Genomic DNA, 18,783 nt, shown 5'->3' with positions numbered 1-18,783 from the left:
GGGAAAAATTTGTGTGACCAATTCTCAGTCTAGTTTGGACTACTTGTTGAAGTCGAGTCAAATGAAAGTTTTCGGATGAAGGTGAAGTAGGCAATGCAGGGGGGCATTTAGCATTGGTGAAATGCTGCCACTCAGTAACCCAATGGTGGAGAATTTTTCCTTTTATATCTAGAAACAGATCTTTAGAGGTAACCGATCCCTTCGAGAAGGGGCCAATTGAAAGGCTAGACTCCCTAGCTGCAGAATCTACTCGAACATTACCCGGAATATTAACGTGTCCTGGGCACCAACAAAACAGGATAGAGAAATTTTTAGATATAAGGGTGAAGACTAGATTCTGGATCTGGGTAAGGATTGGGTGAGGATTATTGGGGTTACCTAAAGCACTTAATACACTATATGAATCTGAACAAATAATTGATTGTTTACAATCTGTATTATGGACATAATTTAAGGCTTTGGAGATAGCTAGAGCCTCAGCTGTAAAAATAGATATGACTGGTGATAATTTAAAAGAGTATATTTCGTTCAGATCGCAACTGAAAGCACATGCAGTAGAATTAACAGTTTTAGATCCATCTGTATAGAATGGCTTATGCTCAGCATGAGAATCAATGACTGAGAAAAAGTTCTGTCTCATTTCAGCTTGAGATAAATTAGCTTTTGCAATAACCGGAACATTTAAAACATTTTCCGTAGGTAATGTCTGCCAAAAAGGGAAAATAGGTTTTTTAAATTTTAACACATCATTAAAATTAGTAAACCTGAAAACAGAAAGATACAATTGGTTTTTGAATGTAAGTAATTCTTTGAAGGTTTCAGGAAATGTATTAAACGATTTCATCTTAGCGAGGTGTTTTGCGAGCAGTAATTGTCTTCTATAATAAAGGGGAGGCTCACGAGCTTCTATACATAGACTAGATGATGGACTTGACTTAAAGGCACCTGTTGAAATTCGAATACCTGTATTATGAATGGCATCTAAAGTTTTGAGGGTAGAGGGGCTGGCAGTCCCATATATAAAACAGGCATAATCTAATTTTGATCTAATCAGAGATCGATAAAGATTGAGCATAGTGAATTTATCAGCGCCCCACGAGGTATGTGATAAAAATTGTAGGATTCTTAATCTAGACATACATTTATTTTTAAGGGAAACTATGTGCTCGGACCAATTTAACTTTCGGTCAAAAATCACGCCGAGAAAATTAACAGAGGGGTAAAACTGGATTTGTGCATCATTAAGGAATAATTTAAAACTAGGAATTCTATACCTTCTGGTAAAAATAATGCCCTTTGTTTTAATTGCTGAAAATTTGAAACCCGTAACTTCTGACCATTCTTCGAGGTTACGTAGAGTTTCATTTAGTTTTCTTTTGGCATATTTTTTACTATTTGTTGTTATATAAATACAAAAATCATCAACAAATAATGAAGCTTTAACATCTTTTGGTAAACATTTAACTATATCATCGATTGCAATCAAAAAAAGGAGAACACTAAGAACACTTCCCTGAGCAACTCCATTATCTTGAGAGAAAAGGTCAGAAAATGTTTGATTAACTTTCACTCGGAAAGTTCGATTAGAAAGTAACTGTTGGAGGAAATACGGAAGGTTTCCACGCAGGTTCCAACTAAATAGTTTTTCTAAAATTCTATGGCGCCATGTTGTATCATAGGCTTTTTCAATATCAAAAAAGAGAGCAACGGTGAACATTTTTTTCTTAAAGCCTCCTAAGATTTTTGTTTGAAGGTTAAGCAGGTGATCAATGGTAGACCGACGTTTTCTAGCACCACACTGAATATTTGTTAATAAATTATTAGAGTCTATAAACCACCAAAGGCGCGCAGCTACTAGCTGTTCATACACTTTACATAAGGAAGAGGTAAGAGAGATGGGTCGAAATCTGGATGGATCAAGTCTATTATTGTTATCTTTAGGAACAGGGATTACTATGGCTTCTCTCCATTCCTCAGGGAAAAAATTGGAGGACCAAAATAAATTGAACATATCTAATAGAGTTGAAATCATGGAATCAGGGAGATTTTTTAACATTTCGTTATGGACCATATCAGGGCCGGGAGCTTTATTTTGTAATTTCTTAAGAACGGTTTTGAGTTCAGACATGGTGAATGCTACGTTATAGGACTCAGAATTATCAGAGTCAAAATTTATCTCTTGGGCTTCATTTTGCTCTTTTTTAAGTAAGAAATTGTCAGAATAATTCTCGTTACTGGAGTAATAATGAAAATTTTCAGCTAAACAGTTTGCAATAGTTTTCTGGTCAGAGATAATCTGGTTATTTTTAATCAAATTTGGAATTGCTAGAGATTTATTTGTCCCTGAGAATAGTCGAATTGCATTCCACACTTCAGCGGGAGTTGTATTACAATTAAACCTATTAACAAAATGTTTCCAGGATGCAGCTTTGGCATCTTTAAGGACCCTTTTTGCCTGAGCACGACTTTTTTTAAATTTGATAAAATTTTCAATCGAAGGATCTTTTTTATATGCTCTGAAAGTTTTATTCCGATGAGAAATTGAAAGTTTGCAAGCTTCATTCCACCAGGGGACTGAAGAGCGTTTGGGCGAGATTTTGTTGCGAGGGATTGATTTTTCTGCAGCGTTAAGGATCCTAAACTTTACCTGTTCATATACCTCTGAAGGGCTACCAGCCAATTTCCCACTCGATTCACACATTTGTCTAAAGAGCGACCAATTAGCCTTGTTCAAGTTCCAAGTAAGAACATCGGAAGCAGCAGGTTTACTTTTTTTTGTTAAAGTCGTGACAAGAGGAAAATGATTACTTGAGCATAGATCTGCATGAACATACCACTTTAAACGGGGAAATATACCAGGAGAACAAACGGTAAGATCAATACTTGAAAAAGATTGATGAGTGAAGGAAAAATGAGTCGGATCATGTCCATTCAGAAGCATAAAATGGTCATTGTTTAATAGACTTTCGACAATACGTCCTCGACAATTTACTTTTGTTCCACCCCACAATGGATTATGGGCATTGAAGTCCCCACACAATATAAAAGGTTGGGGTAACTGAGAAACAATATTTTTCAAATCATGTTCAGAAATTTTTTGGTCAGGGGGTAAATACAAACTACAGATGGTTAAATTTAGATCATCAACTGTTAAGAGAATAGCAACTGATTGAAGATTAGTATTGAGTGTGACAGTTCGCGGAGAGTAACTGGTCTTTGCTAAAAGTGCTACGCCACCACTAGCTGCAAGGCCTTCAGTGAAGTCCTTTCTAAAGATAGAATAATGTTTCAAAGAGGGGTTATTTTTTGCTTTAAACTTTGTTTCTTGTAAAGCAATTGCAAGGGGTTGAAATTTACAAATTATTTGTTTCAATTCTTCATGATGGGAATAATACCCATCAATGTTCCATTGAATTATTGGGCAGTCCATATATGCATCTAAATTTTTGAAGAAATGGAGGATGATAAAGAGTTGTCACTATCATCAGATGAGTTAAGTTCAGTATCTAAAGTTCGCACCAGTCGATCTATTCTCGCTTTCACATTTTTGGAGGACAGCCTAGAACTTACTTGCTTTAAGAGGTCGGCTAACTCACTTGTATTACTTGTATGCGTTTGGATTATTTCAATGGGTTTCTTAGAATTTTTAGTTTCCGATAACATTGTTACGACTTCAGTTTCAGTGAAAGGAAAAACTTGTTCTTCAAGGGATATTTTAACAGCCTCTAAAATCTCATTTGACTCTTTTTTCAATTTTAAAGCTTTTTTCTTCTCTTTTTTCGAAGGCAGGTGATCATCAAGGGGGGAGGCTGCCGCAACACTTGTTTCAGCAGGTTCGATACACTTTGGAGAATCCTCAATTGATAGGGTATTCTTATCATGTAAGTCCTGAACATTTAAGGAGGAACTCACAGCTGTACCTGTCAAGGGGGACTCTGATTGACAGTTCTGGGCTGCAGGCAAGGGAGGGGTCGATTCAGCAAAGTCCATAACCTCTGAGTCATTCGGAGGAGGGACAGGGTTTGGTGCCTTAGGTTGATTACCCAACATTAAATCAGGCTTCGGGGGGGTTTTAGCTTTAATTAGTCTATCAGCAATTTTACTACTCTTCGCATTTTTCATATCACCCGAGTATTGGACGCAATCGTTGGTTTTGTGTTGGGTAGTCATGCAATTGAAACATCTATAATCTTCTATGGAAAGGAAAATTCGAACATCTTCCCCCTCATGAGGGATGAGGAAAGATTTAGGCAAAGTAGGAGAATCTGGTTTTTTTACCACATAGACTTCCCGTCGAAGGGATTTTATGTGAGCATATTTTGGGTTCTTTAATCCCGCGGACAAAGTCTGTACTGGAGAAACAATATTGACATATTCTGACAAACCCGATATAAGATACGTGTCTGAAATTTTGGGCAATACATTTGAAAGAACCAGACGAAAAGCCGGGTTAACAAGTCTTCTAATTAATAGGGATCCAACTTTCGTATTTATTTCTTTAGTTTCGACTATCTTATCTACTAGAGCTAAAGATGAGAGGTAGAAACACATGCGATTATTTGAAATTTTTGCGGCATATAAAATGTCAGCTGGTGGAATAATTTTTGATATCTCATCGAGATAATCAACCAAAGTGAGTTCATTATGAGCGGGAATTATAATTGCGAGTTGTTTAGACGATTGGAGACTGGACGGTTGGTTTTGGGTAGAAGGGTTGAGAGGGTTTCCAGAGAAGGTACCTGAGGATTTTGGTTGGGTAGTGGAGGAGGAGGAGGAGGAGGAGGAAGGGGAGCCACTCGAAGCTTCAGCATACGACATAGGTGCATCAACAGGAGTAGGGACATGGAGTTGTGAGGTTAGGTGTTGGTGGTAGCAAAGAAAGAAAGAAAGAAAGAAAGAAAGAAAGAAAAAGTTATCAAATTTTTTTGAGTCGAGTTTGCGACAGTAGAATGAAGATAAGCCCCCTATTATGGAAAACGACGTTTGAAGTCAAAATTAGTATACCGTGTTAGTCAAACTTTTTCCTCGTAAAAAATTGAAAATGATCTCAAGTACAGGTCCAGGCGGTTCCTAGGGCTTGAGTTTGATTATTTTGTCACTTCGTGACGTCCCCAGATAACCGTCAATGGATAATTCGGTTGATAGGGAAATTCGAGAGAATTGGATCTCTTTCCATTTGTTTCATGCTTTCAGAATTATTGCTGCATCGTGTTGGGGGCAGGGTGGGGGAAGCAGCACAGTTCAGTCTTCTATCGTCGCAAGTTTCGTCGTGGTGAAACTGGTGTAAGTTAGCCTCAAGAAACTCAAGATCGTCTCCGCGCCCATCCTATCGATAACTGATTAGGAGGTAGACTGGTCTGTGCTCTGTAATGATATGAATTAAGAGTAACACTGCTATTTTATTTGAAAGAAATAAATTAGAAAGCTGTGTGATTTTATTTAGACTTTTGAGGTGATAAGTAGAGGTGCGATGGTGTTTTATGCGATGATGATGATGATTTTACATCAGGTCGGTCATAGAATTCAAACGATGAGTATCAGAAATGGAATCCCTGAAACAATTAAAATTAATAACACTGCTATTTTATTTGAAAGAAAGAAATTAGAAAGTTGTGTGATTGTATTTAGGCTTTTGATAATAGGTGATAAGTAGAGGTGCGATGGTGTTTTATGCGATGATGATGATGATTTTGCATCAGGTCGGTTATAGAATTCAAACGATGAGTATCAGAAATGGAATCCCTGAAACAATTAAAATTAATAACACTGCTATTTTATTTGAAAGAAAGAAATTAGAAAGTCGTGTGATTGTATTTAGGCTTTTGATAATAGGTGATAAGTAGAGGTGCGATGGTGTTTCATGCGATGATGATTATTTTATATCAGGTCGGTTATAGAATTCAAACGATGAGCATCAGAAATGGAATCCCTGAAACAATTAAAATTAAGACAATGGGTATTCTGAGTAAAAATTGTCTCATAGTCTGATCTAAACAGAATAAATACCTACAACTTTTACAGCAGGCCAAAGAACAGTACTTATATTGCTCTGACAGTTCACGGTGAAAATATTTTTTCCCAGCATTAATCAGTTTTTTTTTCTTTTTTGTTGATTTAAGTCAGAGAATCGTTCAGTATGTTTAAGAATCTTATCAGATTAAACATGACTATTTTACAATAACATCGAAGGAAATTTTTTGAAGGGGCCGTCCCTAAATTACTGAACACTGCAATAGGGGGGGGGGGGGGGGCTTTTCCAGCGATACATGGCATTACAGGGTGGATGAGCGGTATAGAGCAAAGCGTTACGCAACGAGTTTAAGTGATTATTTTTCGAGTTCCTCGTAGAATTTTTCGTCCGTCATCTTTAGAAGTTTTAAAGAATCTTGAAAATATTCTCTGCAATACTTTCACTTTTTCTCACTAATTGGAAACACCAACCCGTGCGGTAACTCTAGGGTGATATTTAGATTATTTTTATCGAAATAGAAGGGGGGACCAAGCAAGCATTTTGTAATTTTCTGGGGAGAGGGGGGGGGGGGGTCAAGCACAGTGTTATGGAGCGTTACAGTAGGCGGGGGGTATCAAAAAACACAAATTTAGCGTTACGTAATTTAGGGACGGCCCCAAAATTCTCTTGCTAGGTATAGTTTCTACGTTTACTTTGCAACAATACTCCCTTTTCAAAATTGATCCGTGTCAATATTTTCATCACTTCTTGCAAAATCCAACCTCCATATACTATTATCTCGTTGGCTGAAAATTTTGCACAGTCAACAAACTCAGCCTGAAGATAACAGTAGCTTTTATCTGAGGTCAGACAATGAATAATAACCGAAAGCGCATCAACCTCGTCGACACCAGTGGATAATAGGTTTCATACAATGTTTAAGGTGAACATAGATGAATAGAGTCTAATTTATTTCATCCAAAATTAGTCCTTTACTTGAAGACCATCCTCATAAAAAAAACTGAGTGTTTAGGGCCGTAATTATAGTCGTTTCCTAAACAGCTCCTTGCCTAAAGGAGGTTCCATTCGGTTTGCACCTTGATTGAGGGAGGTTTAAGAAGCATTTGAATTTACGCGGAAAAAAAGTGTTAGAGGTTATCCCCTAAAATTGTGGTACTGCCCCAATTTGTTGAATGATAGGGCATGTCCAATTAATTTTGGTAGTATCGAAACATTTGGGTCATTGGAATGGTCCAAGTCGGGACTTAACCCCTACCTATTTTTTTCCGTGTAGCATCAAGATAGGAAACTTTTCACCGACCTTGTGCATCTATTTTCAAAGCTATCAATGTAATGATTCTTTTTCGAAACTTGTAAAAATATACCTGTATAAGTATAATGGTATTATATGCCTCCTTATACTTTGTAAAACATACTGGGCCACCCCAAGATAAGGAAATTTTACTTTAAGTTACACTTTAACTGCCGGGAGAGTTTAAATTTCTCATTGTTAGGTTCAAATAGTTCCGCGCATCCTTAAATGCCATTCAGCTTTGAAAATTTGCATAGGAGCTGTACAATTTTAATAAATAAAATTGAAATTTTTAATTTGCTGTACAGTTTTAATAAATAAAATTGACATTTTCGATTGGACGCTCCGAATCAAATGATAGGCGTCAGAACCGAGTCTTAGATGGAATCCCCAAACTTCGTTCCCTTACCTTTAATTTGAGGTTTTACAGCATCTGTCCAAAAGGAGAAACCAATGTTAATAAAAATGACACTAGATGTTAAGTACCCTTTTTCTTATAACTCGTGCCCAACTTTACTAAATAATGAACTAACGAAATAGCGACTGAAAGTGTACTATTTCTACTCTACTGTTGTCGGCTTGTCGTTAACATGTGCGCAAACAACACCAGATCGCCTTCAGTTTTGTGTATATGCAACACGGGCATCCGCAAAGCACGAATAGTTGTATCCTCGTGATGAGTGCAGGCGCTAAACCACGTCAGTTGGCTGCGGGTATTAGCGGACCGTTGCTCCGTGCATATTACAAAGGCAGCGTTATTTTAACACACGGACGGTGACAGGCTTCCTATGATGAAGAAATTATTTCTGGAAAACTACCCGGGATTTTTCTTTGGAATTTTCTGGGAATCAGATCATCACGAGTCCATCTTGGATATCTGAATGTCTTAAGAATATTCACAATGTTACAGTAAAATGCATATTTTAGTGAAAGAAGTTATATTTTGTTGGTGAAACTGCAGACATGCGTACCTATCTTGGTTTGCGGCGTTGAAGACCTTCTATCATCATACTTAATTTTCTACATGGAAAACTACTGAACGCCGTCTTTTGAAAATATCAGTGATTGTTTATAGCTTTGTAAAGAATATTTTGTGAAAACTTCAAGCCGTTTTATTCGTTCGATCTCCTTTTCAAAAATATAATAGATAGTGGAGATTTCGAAACACTGCAAACTCTAGATGCGCATTTTTGCAATTTCACCGTCGATTTGAATAGTCACACGGCTCTTCTTTTCAGCACGGCGGCATTAGGTAGTTAAAAAATTAAGAGTTAAAAAGTCTGCACTGGTAAAAAAAACCTCTTGGCTCAAGAGTGCAGTTTCTTGTCGCCGGATTTAAGAGTCTGGACTCTTGTTTCAACGCAAAATCCGCTTGAATCAGTGCAAAATCCGCTTGAAACAAGAGTTCAAGACTCTTAAATCCGGCGACAAGAAACTGCACTCTTAAGTCAATGCAATGCGGCATTGGTCCAATAGGTCTTTTTTACCAGTGTGGCTCACTTTTAGTGAGATTTGTCTAATTAAAGATTACTTTTCACGTCTTTCAAACATGCACGTCAATGATTTGTATCGTACTTTATTAAACGTTAAAACACCCAAACTGCACCATAAATCCAATTTTAAATTCTCTGTTGGTATGAATGTGAACTTAGCCCCTCAAAGCTTATTCTTTTGGACTTAAAAGAACACCATCCCCTAAAAGTTTAGATGCAAATTCTTCTATCACCTTAAAAATCAGTTTTCTCAAAAAATGTCCTTCTTTGCGCTAAAATCATTTATTCGGTAGGCGAGCATAAACATTTATTTTTGTTAAAAAACTTTGTTACCCCTTATTTACGAGGTTATTCTTCATATTGAATCAAGTGAAAGAATTTGTTCTTAAAAATCCTTCTCAAAGTAATAAAGGAATCGCAAACGTCATGTAAAAAAGTCTCAAACAGCAAGCCGCTTACTCTGCTGTGCTAAGCGGAACCGCCGTAAGAGCCTTCAGACGTTGCCACAATTTCTCCGATAAAAATCGAATTTACCGGGAAAATTGCGAATATTTTTCCTCCAAAATGTTTGACAACTTTGTTCGTTTTTTGATCTAAAATACCTGAAAATTTTGAGGAAAAATATGCGTAACTTTCTCAGAAACACATGCTTTATCCGGGTGAAATTGACAACTCTTTGATGTTCTTACGGCGTTCTTCCTTAACACGACTATGTAGAAATCGTATGTGTTTGCCGAGAAGACGAGACAAGACTAAGTTTAAATGAATTCATCCAATGAGTCGGTTTTTTCAGCTGTCCTGTTCATTGTGCCTACGTCGCGTCGCGTTGGGCTGTATCATGTAGATTTACGTACAACAAGTTATTGGCATCTCGGGAAGTGCATTTAACTGGTCGTCACCACGGAACAACCCCCACCCTGAAATGGGCACCATACATATGGACAACATTTTGCAACAAGGCATCGATATTTCTGGATCACTTTAGAAACAATAAATATGCCATTTGTCTCCCTTAGAGTACCTATATACAACTACAAAGCCGAACCCTATGCCCTAGCCCTAATGCCCTAATGCCTAAGTATGGACAACTCGAAATATGTAGCTCTTAGGGCCCAAAAGGGTAGGTAAAAGGTAACCTTTGAAGACGAAAAATGTCACTGTCAATCTTTGGACTCCAATATCAAACAAATATAGACTAGATAATTCATAAGTAAGCATTTTTCCGCAAAAATGAGTAAGTTTACACAAAAATCAAGTCCAATGAGTGCTTTAGCAACGACAGTCCCCAACAATTGTGATTATAAATCACTCTGGATAATTTGAATTCATAGGTTGCCTACCCCTTTGGGGTCTAAGAGCTCCATCTCCCAACCTCAAAATTTTCGATTTGTCCGCGCTCTCCCTATATAGGCACTCTAGTCTCCCTATGCAAATAGGTGATTTTGGAAAAAGTCAGAGTTACCGGCTCCTTATTGCAAAATGTAATCCATACAAAGGACGACAAATGAAACCGACAAATTACTTAACTCTATTTCATCTTAGGAATGTTTTGTTAACAAACAAACCAAGAATATAAGCAGTCCGCAGATCAACCCTCTATACGCAAGTAATTGAATAGCGATGAGAAAAAAGACGCTGTTTTCATGGTACAGAAACTCGAATATATTTTTACTTTAAACTTTGACAAACTTGTCTGTGAACGATTTAATGCAACGTTATACAATAAAATTCCATGATAGAGAGCTGAATACAAAACACAAGCTAACTGACGAACTTTGAAATGATAGAAAATTAAATGATTAATCTTTACAATTTTGACGGCTATCACGAAGGGCTTGTGATTGGCCCTCAGTGCGCCTGCGTTCTACAATGAAACTATACCGACGATGAAACTCTCGAACCACGTATTTTGGTTTCCGATGTTGCAAACTTCCCGTCATACTTTTTTTTAAAAGAAATAGGAAATCACTCAGCGGCAATTCTTAAAAGCTGCTGTGAGTTTTGCTCTCAGTTAAAAGGAAATTCTGTGGAAACTTCTAGGAATAATGTTGGTGATTTCTTTTTTAAAAAGATAAAATACGAACGGTGATTTTAAGAGACCACAATCGAGGAACATGGTTTGGAAGTCTCACCGTTGATATTAATTGTATTTACTTACCTAGCTACGATTTTGTAAATCGAGAATTTGGGGGTCCTAGAGGACTTTACCTAGGGAACTTTTAAGCCTTCCTTTTTTTGACCTCTGTTTTATCGATTAGTATTTCCGTCAAATGTGCTGCAGCAAAAATAATCTTAAGCAGTTGATATATTTTGTTAAAAAAAAAAAAAAAAAAAAAAAAAAAAAAAAAAAAAAAAAAAAAAAAAAAAAAAATCATAGTAGAAAATGTGATGTACCGAATAATCGATAGTTTTAACAAATCTGGCATAGTTTCGGGCACTGTTAAAAAAATCAAACTAAGGAAACATTGGAACTGGGTCAAATGCTTTCTACACCTCGGAGTCAGACAATTTCACTCGAATATATGAGATAAAATTCGAATCGGTGTTTTTTTATCACCAATCTGTGTTTTGTTTCATCATATTCGTGTAACTTTTCTCTAATCTGAGTAAATTTACTCAATTATTCGACTGAAATTTCTCATGAACTCCAAGATTGAGAAAATATTCTACCCAGCAACTAAGTAAACATGAGAGTCTCTACTTAGTTTGGAGTTTGTTTTCTTAACAGTGGCAAATTATGCTATGTATAATTAAAGTTGCAAGTTCCTTAAGCTTTTAGAGGGGTGCAGATCACGCCATATCGATGAAGTTCAGTTGCTTGGTTAAGATGAATGGATAATTTTTTTGCTTGGTCCATAGAAAAGCACAGGAGAAGTAGGTAAAAGGTGGTATATTATTTACAAAAAATGGAATAGCCAAGATTGCACAAAAGCTCGAAGCAAAGTCATTGCTGAAAATCGACCCTGATCTCAAGTCTCATGCAAGAATATTGAAAGACTCAATACTGTCTAGCATGGTTCATGGGAGATCTGATCACTTCATTCTTGAGTACAATCTGGGATATCACCTAATCAATATGAAAGAAGCATGACTTAGAAACGACAAGTTATAAAAAGATTAAGGCAGCTGGAAATATTTTGCTGTGAGTTGTGAACTGCGACTGTTAAAATTTAACGATGTCAACTTTGCCACTCTCCTCTTTTTATTTGAAAACAAAACTGTTGTTAGTGGCATTTTCAGTCGTAATTCACCAATCAGTGGTCAATGTTTTCTCCGTTTGCATTCTTCCTCCATTGAGTATCCCTTCCGCAAATCGGCTTCATCGAATTTCGGCCTCTCAAAGAAATGTAAAAAAATCTGCTGCATATATATCGAGAAAGACTGTCACACCTAGAATCGATTATTAATACACAGATTAAAATGAATAGTGTTCGCCAATTGACGAGAATCGGCTCTCTGCCGTGATAGCAAAGAGAGCAATAAGTGCGTTTTCGTATGAGCCATGATTTGCACATGTTTTTATATGTCTCGAGGTTCATCTCAGCATGCACTTACTGCTCATTTCGCTGTCACGGCAGCTCTGATGAGCGTATTATTTCAAGCTGCCCTAATCTGTATAGGAAAAACAGAACTGACGTTCACCTTTATTCTAACGATTTTAGGGGAGGGGGTTGTAGTTTGACATCGGAATGGAAATTTAAGTTTTATTCTCTTGTTTCTTCAATACATCGAAGGATAAAAATTTGGTGAAAGCAAACCATTTCTTCACAAGTCTCACCAGTGAATCAGTCTTCACGATGAAAACTAATTATCCTAAGGAATGTTTAATGACTAGCTCGTGCTCTTGTGTTCATTTAAAATGAATTTAGTTAGAAACTTGAAAAAAATAAAAAAACTTTGTTGTCAAATCTTTAGCACTCAACCATGTTGGTTATCGGAGCCAAAGATGTGTGACTCAAAGCTTTGTATTATTTTGTCCCGTACATGGATTGTTTCGTGCGCTCTGACCCTTTATTTTAAAATTGTAGCATTTTTTTCCAACTTTTACTCTTTCGATAGATTTTTTTTTTCCAAATTGAATGTACAATGCACCCCATATGATAAATACCTTTTAATAGCATTGATTTTCAACAAAACGAAAAAAAAAATAAATAATAAAAAAGTATGTGAGAATCAGTTGTATTTTTCACTTAGATACTTATACATTTTGATTGTCTATTTCATTAGAGATCTTTTAATTAGAGCAACTATGATAATCTACGTTTATATTTTTCAAAGGACGATCAGAATAATTATTTATATGCATATGTATCTGTATCCCACCTCCCCTTCAGTTACTTGGCATAACCGAAACATCCTGTAATCACAAGAATTGATTAAACGTCTAATGAGTATCAGTGATATAACGAACGTGATAAAATTTTACAAAATAACGTCTAGCAGTAACAAAATTAATTATTTCAAACGTGAAAACAACCTCAGGAATCAAACGTGATTGGATGAAACGAACGTTTCAAAGAATTTGACTATTTGGACCACCATAGAATATGTGGATGTATTTCGAACAGCAAGTCTCCCTCACAATTGATTCTTCAGCCTCTGAAACTCATTATGTATGCGCCTTTGCGCAACATAGGTACCTAAACCATACAAATTCATGAGTTTCAAAACATTGACGCTCTCTTGGAATCATCAGCGGATTGAAGAGGGAAGATTCAGCCACTTTTTAGTATGGACAATATTGCCACCAAACTGACAGTTTTTATTTACGCCAATTAAGCAGTATCGTTGAACATAGCGGGATAGGGAAAAGAAAAATTTGATATTTTTTTTATTTTTCTCTCTCTGTGACTTTGAATATTCCGCGAATATTTTTTGGAAATTTAACAAGAAACCGAAGAAAGTCTTCTTTTGACTGAGGATAACGAAATTAAATGTATATGTTAGTAGATATCTTAGCTTACGAAAAATTTAAACGATCTTCATCTTAATCAATTTATAATAACCTTAATTCATTGTACAATTCGGAGTTTTGATGTATTTCGCTCTTTTGATGTAGTCACATTTATCATCGACATGAGATTTTGTGCGCAAATATATTGCGATGTAATAAATCAGACCTCGATCAATAATATTCCCTCATTTATTCTTTATCAAGTGGCAAAATCACAAATGAAAATATGAGCAGTAATCTGATAATTGGGTCTTCAGAGGTGGGGATAATTAAGAGAGAGGGGAAATGCAAAGATGGAAATTAAATCTCACTGCTGGCGCGTACAGCCTTACGCTCAATAAAGTGTACCGGTTGGTGCAATTATTTTAAAAATAACTCAAATTACAATGTGGGGAATATTCAGTAGGCATCCTTTTCGATTGAACAGCAAATGTCTCTTGGTCAGAGCTGCGTTGATCCGGTGAGTTCAATATAGAAATGAAAGTTGACTTGTGGAGGGGTTGAGGCCTCGTTTCAATGGTCAGGGTCTCAGTTGAAGGATTGTGTGGTCTCCGTATAAGAACGAGGGTCTCAGTTGAGACTGAGGTTGGTCATAGCTTCTTCCTCGTCATCTTCGGCCTCGTCTCCTTCGCTGGGCTCGCCTAGCGCATTCACGAACTCTGAAAAACAGAATAAAGTCAGTTTAGAATTAAAATGAAGATAAAAAGCTGGTTTCTATACATTTTATTACATGATATACTTTACTCACACAGCTGGAAGCTTTTTCAGCTCACCTCGAGCCATCATCAGAGCTTCGACACACAATACAAAAAATTACTAAAACTACATTATAACTACACAATGAAATCAAATCGCACAATTACGTCGCAAAAGATGATAACCCGATTACCTTACCATTACCGCATTTACCATCAATTTTTTATCTCCATTTTAATTCTAATTATTAAAGGTACTACACAAACAGAAACGTTTGAAAGTCAGTTACGGAAATAAATGTATTCGGAGATTTTCAAATAAACGGATGAGATACGCATGGAGATGAATATACGAATTTTTCGACTTAAGCCATCATAAGTGCCATAAGTACCATTGTTGCCACATGTGACACAAGTACCATTAGTGTCATATGTGACATAAGTACCATTAGTGCCTCATGTGACATAAGTGCCATTTGTTTTCGTATGCAGGAATGTGCTTCTATGAATGAGCCGAAAATTGTGGTTGCAGTCCATTTGGACGTATTTCTGCTTTGTAATTCCCATTCATCCTTACGGCCCGAGAACCAACGAGTACATCAACACACCCCTTGTTTGCCACCTGGCTCTGATTACTTTTAGCAGAACTACGCACATTTGGACGTATTTATGCGAAAAGGAACTATGTGCAAGTGGAAAGATGGGGTGTGCTCGTGGAAGCTGGATAAGAAACAATGTAAAAGTGGATATAGTTCCTTTTGAGAAAATTGAAAAGCGGGATTTGAAATTAAATCAAAAGGAACTGAGCGCTAACTCGTGAGCCGTGGACACGCGACAAGAGCGTTGTGGGCAGGGCTCATGAGTTAAAGACGAGCGAGAACGACGACGTGGACGGTTTCGTTGCCGCTGACGTCACTGGCGCTTTAAAATCCTCATTCATTCTTATGGCCCTTAACTTCCTAGCACACCCCATCTTTCCGCTTGCGCATAGTTTCATTTAGCATAAATACGTCCATTTATGAAACGATGACTGATATACGAGTGAAACTATAAAAAACGTATTGATCCGAGACCTCCAAAAGTCCACAGTGACTTGCTACTTTGACTTTTGCATCTTGTTCACGGTTGATTTTTGCAACTCGCGTCTCGGCTCGCGGTTGAGTTGTGCACGAAGCTCAACGGTTCAAGTCTGCGAAGAACATCAATCAACGGTCCCTCTATCTTTCGGCCCCTTGAACCGCTCCTCAAACCCATCTTTCCGAGAACGGGCAACCTCTGTTTCCCAACTTTCCTGTTGCGCGCGAAATAGTTCTGAAACAGTCAAGCTTCCGAGTGAAGGCTTCCGCCCGAAAAGTCCTGCCCAACCCCCAACCCCCCGTCCCCCCCACCCTCTCTCTATTCCCCCGTTTTCCCCGGCTCTTTATTCGCGCCCTTAGTCGAAAAACGCCGTAGCCTTATCATGCTACGAGAGCACCTCGCTTTTCTTTCAAGTACAGCGTAAAAAGCCCCCTCTAGGTTCTAGAGGTACTCTTAAAAGCTCTTTTAGATAGTTGGGCGAATTAACTCTTTTGATACACCAAGTCCCGAGTCAGGTCAAATTGACTCGTCTTTAAATACATAAATTTTGATAATTTGGGAAGTAGTTACTACGTATGTTTATCTTTTTGAAGGTAAAAAATGCTCTTCCATTTGAAATTTTCAAATTCTCTTTTATTTGAAATTTTCAAGTGCTCTTTAATTTGAAATTTTCAAATTCTCTTTTATTTGAAATTTTCAAATTCTCTTTTATTTGAAATTTTCAAATTCTCTTTAATTTGAAATTTTCAAATGCTCTTTAATTTGAAATTTTCAAATTCTCTTTAATTTGACATTTTCAAATTTTTGGTAACTTGTCGCTGGCGATTCATAACCCTTTCACAACCCTTTCATCATCCGCCGTATCTAAATCCCCCTGAAAAGACAGTTAGGGCAATTTGAACCGATAGTCCAGTACCACATGTGCATCCGTGTGCAGTTTTGTGGGTAAAATTGTTGTGATATGTCATTCTCTTCTTTAGGATGTCTAGAATCAGAATTTCGATGGTGTCAAGTTCAAAAATTGAACCGACGCCCAGAATTCAAGATGGCGTCCAAGATGGCCGCCGCCATGGTGAAAGTTTTAAATTTTGCGGATAGCGTCGAGTCAGATGTCGATTCCTATGTAAAATGACACGAGGAATCCGAATATCACATTTAAAAACACCCCCGACCCAAAGGAGGGCTCCAAATCCAAGATGGCGGCCAAAAATACCACTCAGGGGTACTAGTTTGCCTATACGGGTCCAAGTGCGTAGTGAGGTATCAATTATTAGGTTTTCGGGGTCGTAGAGTCCGAAAATGAGGTCCATTTTTCGCTGCGGCCCTCCAGAGACCCTAAAATCAAATATGGCGCCCAAAATGGCCACCGGTTTTACGGCTGAAACACCAATTTAGCGCAGCTATGATAAGCAATACGTTCAAAATTTAGTTTTGTGAGGCAAAGAGTTCGAATAGGAGATCAAATGTTTATTCCTACAAAAAATTAAGCCTCCGAATCGAAAATGGCTACCGACATGGTTGCCAGTTAGAGGCGCAGGCCGGTAAATGACTATTGATATTAAGGGGATTTGCCAAAGGAGCTAGGGGTTTCGATAAGGGCCGTTTTTCGGCCCATACCCTGAAATTCTTCAATTTTACGATTTTTTTGCTTCTTGGGAGTCTAAATTTTACGGAATGTGTCATGCTTTTGTCATTTTCGGCCTATTTAGGGGTCTAATGCTGGCCTAAACATGAGTCTGAAGGCTAATTTTTGCGGAAAATCCGGGTTTCTTGGCATTCGACGCGCTGCGCCCGCTGTTTCATAACGATCAAATATCATCGGAGGAGCAAATTTTCCTTCAAGTATGTTCATTGAGGGTGTAAGATATAGTCACTCTGGCCAACTTTCGTCGATGGTAACCCTTGCGCTCAGTGTTCGAAACTCACAGGCGCCAACGCGCCAAATGCGCCTAAAACATCGGTCATTGCTCCTAAAAAAGAAGGCTTTGCGCCAACGTGGCCCTTAAAAATTGCCCCTTTAAAATCTGAATTTTCATATTAGGTGATCATTCGAAATTTTCAGCATTACAATTAGTGAGAGCTTTTTCTATTCTTCACGATTTCATCCTTAGTGCTTTTGTCTTCACCAAGTCACAGCTACCTACTAGTTCTGTTACGAAAACATCTAAATTTGCGTCTAATTTTTCACTAAATATGCCGTAATATATAGGCAAAAAGTCAATCTGGCCCCTAAAAAATCTTAAATGGCGCCTAACATTCAGGCTTGATGCGCCCCATGGCTTCTAAAACTCAAAGGTGAGTTTGGAACACTGCTTGCGCTCATAGTGAAAACGAAATTTTTAGACTTTACTTGTTTTTCATCATTATTTAGATGGCGTCTGATTAGATCACAAATCTTAAAAATGTGTAATCTTATTAGGCGCAGTTCGAGGCTTTCATAGCGCAAATTTATCATAAAATGCAGAAAAATGACGCATTCGTACCTTTAACACAACATACTTTCGAATTGTTGCATTTAACAAATCTGAAATTTGTTTGAAATTTTAACTCTGTTTGGACGCATTTCGAGGCTACCGTAACACAGATCTTCATGAATTTCCGCAGAAAAACTTTTTTTTTACCTTAACACGAAATACTTTCGAATTGTTGCAATCAACAAATCTGGAAATTGTTTGAAATTTAAACTCTATTTAGACGCATTTTTTGACGAAAATTTTATAAAATACTAATCAAATGAACACTGTGGTTTCATTTAAGACTCTACATCAAAAGAGATAAATATCTTCGAAGGCCTCAAACTTTTTCTTTTCTCGTCTTTCCTCATCATCTTCTGTCTCCTCTTTCCTTCACTCTTTCCCCCTGTTTTTTGCTTTCGGCGGGGGGGGGGGGGGGGGCTTGAGCCCCGTACCTGAAAGTGACATAGATTCCTGTGGGCATGTCCGGGTGGCATATTCCCAAACCCCGCGTGGATTTTGAAAAATCTAGCCTGTCCTCAAAATCGTTAGCCGCTGCCTTCTGAGCCCTGCCGCGGTCGGCATGGGCCTCTTCAGCAAGTGGCCTTGGGCACTGCGGCCATCCTCTCTCCTTTCTCCTTTCTCCCGTCTCGCGTCTCGCCGCGCCGTCTGATTGTCTCTTCAACCCTTCGGAATGAATGGGGGTGACCTCGCGGTCCACTCTTTTTGTTTTCCGGAAAATATCTTCTTCCTCCTCAAAACAAGCCCTTCGCAGAGTTGTCACATGTTGAGTGCATTTTGAAATGCACCATTGACTTGTTCATGAAAAACCGTGATTATTCGATCCAC

At 37.7% G+C, this 18,783-nt stretch overlaps 1 protein-coding gene and 1 long non-coding RNA gene across 2 annotated transcripts in view; one reads left to right on the top strand and one right to left on the bottom strand.

Moving 5' to 3' along the window:
- Positions 1-18,783, top strand: part of LOC109043570 (uncharacterized) — a 151,086-nt gene that overhangs the window by 30,163 nt on the left and 102,140 nt on the right. The gene's annotated exons all lie outside the window — the stretch shown is intronic.
- Positions 11,102-18,783, bottom strand: part of LOC109043569 (uncharacterized) — a 49,078-nt gene continuing 41,396 nt past the window's right edge. The window contains exon 7 of the mRNA XM_019060808.2: positions 11,102-14,368. Coding sequence (XP_018916353.2) covers positions 14,280-14,368 — 89 coding nt within the window. The 3' untranslated portion in view covers positions 11,102-14,279. The remainder of the gene's footprint in view (positions 14,369-18,783) is intronic.

The sequence above is a fragment of the Bemisia tabaci genome, chromosome 2 (assembly GCF_918797505.1).
Source record: "Bemisia tabaci chromosome 2, PGI_BMITA_v3".
NCBI lineage: Eukaryota > Metazoa > Arthropoda > Insecta > Hemiptera > Aleyrodidae > Bemisia > Bemisia tabaci.
This window is presented reverse-complemented; position numbering and strand designations above follow the sequence as displayed.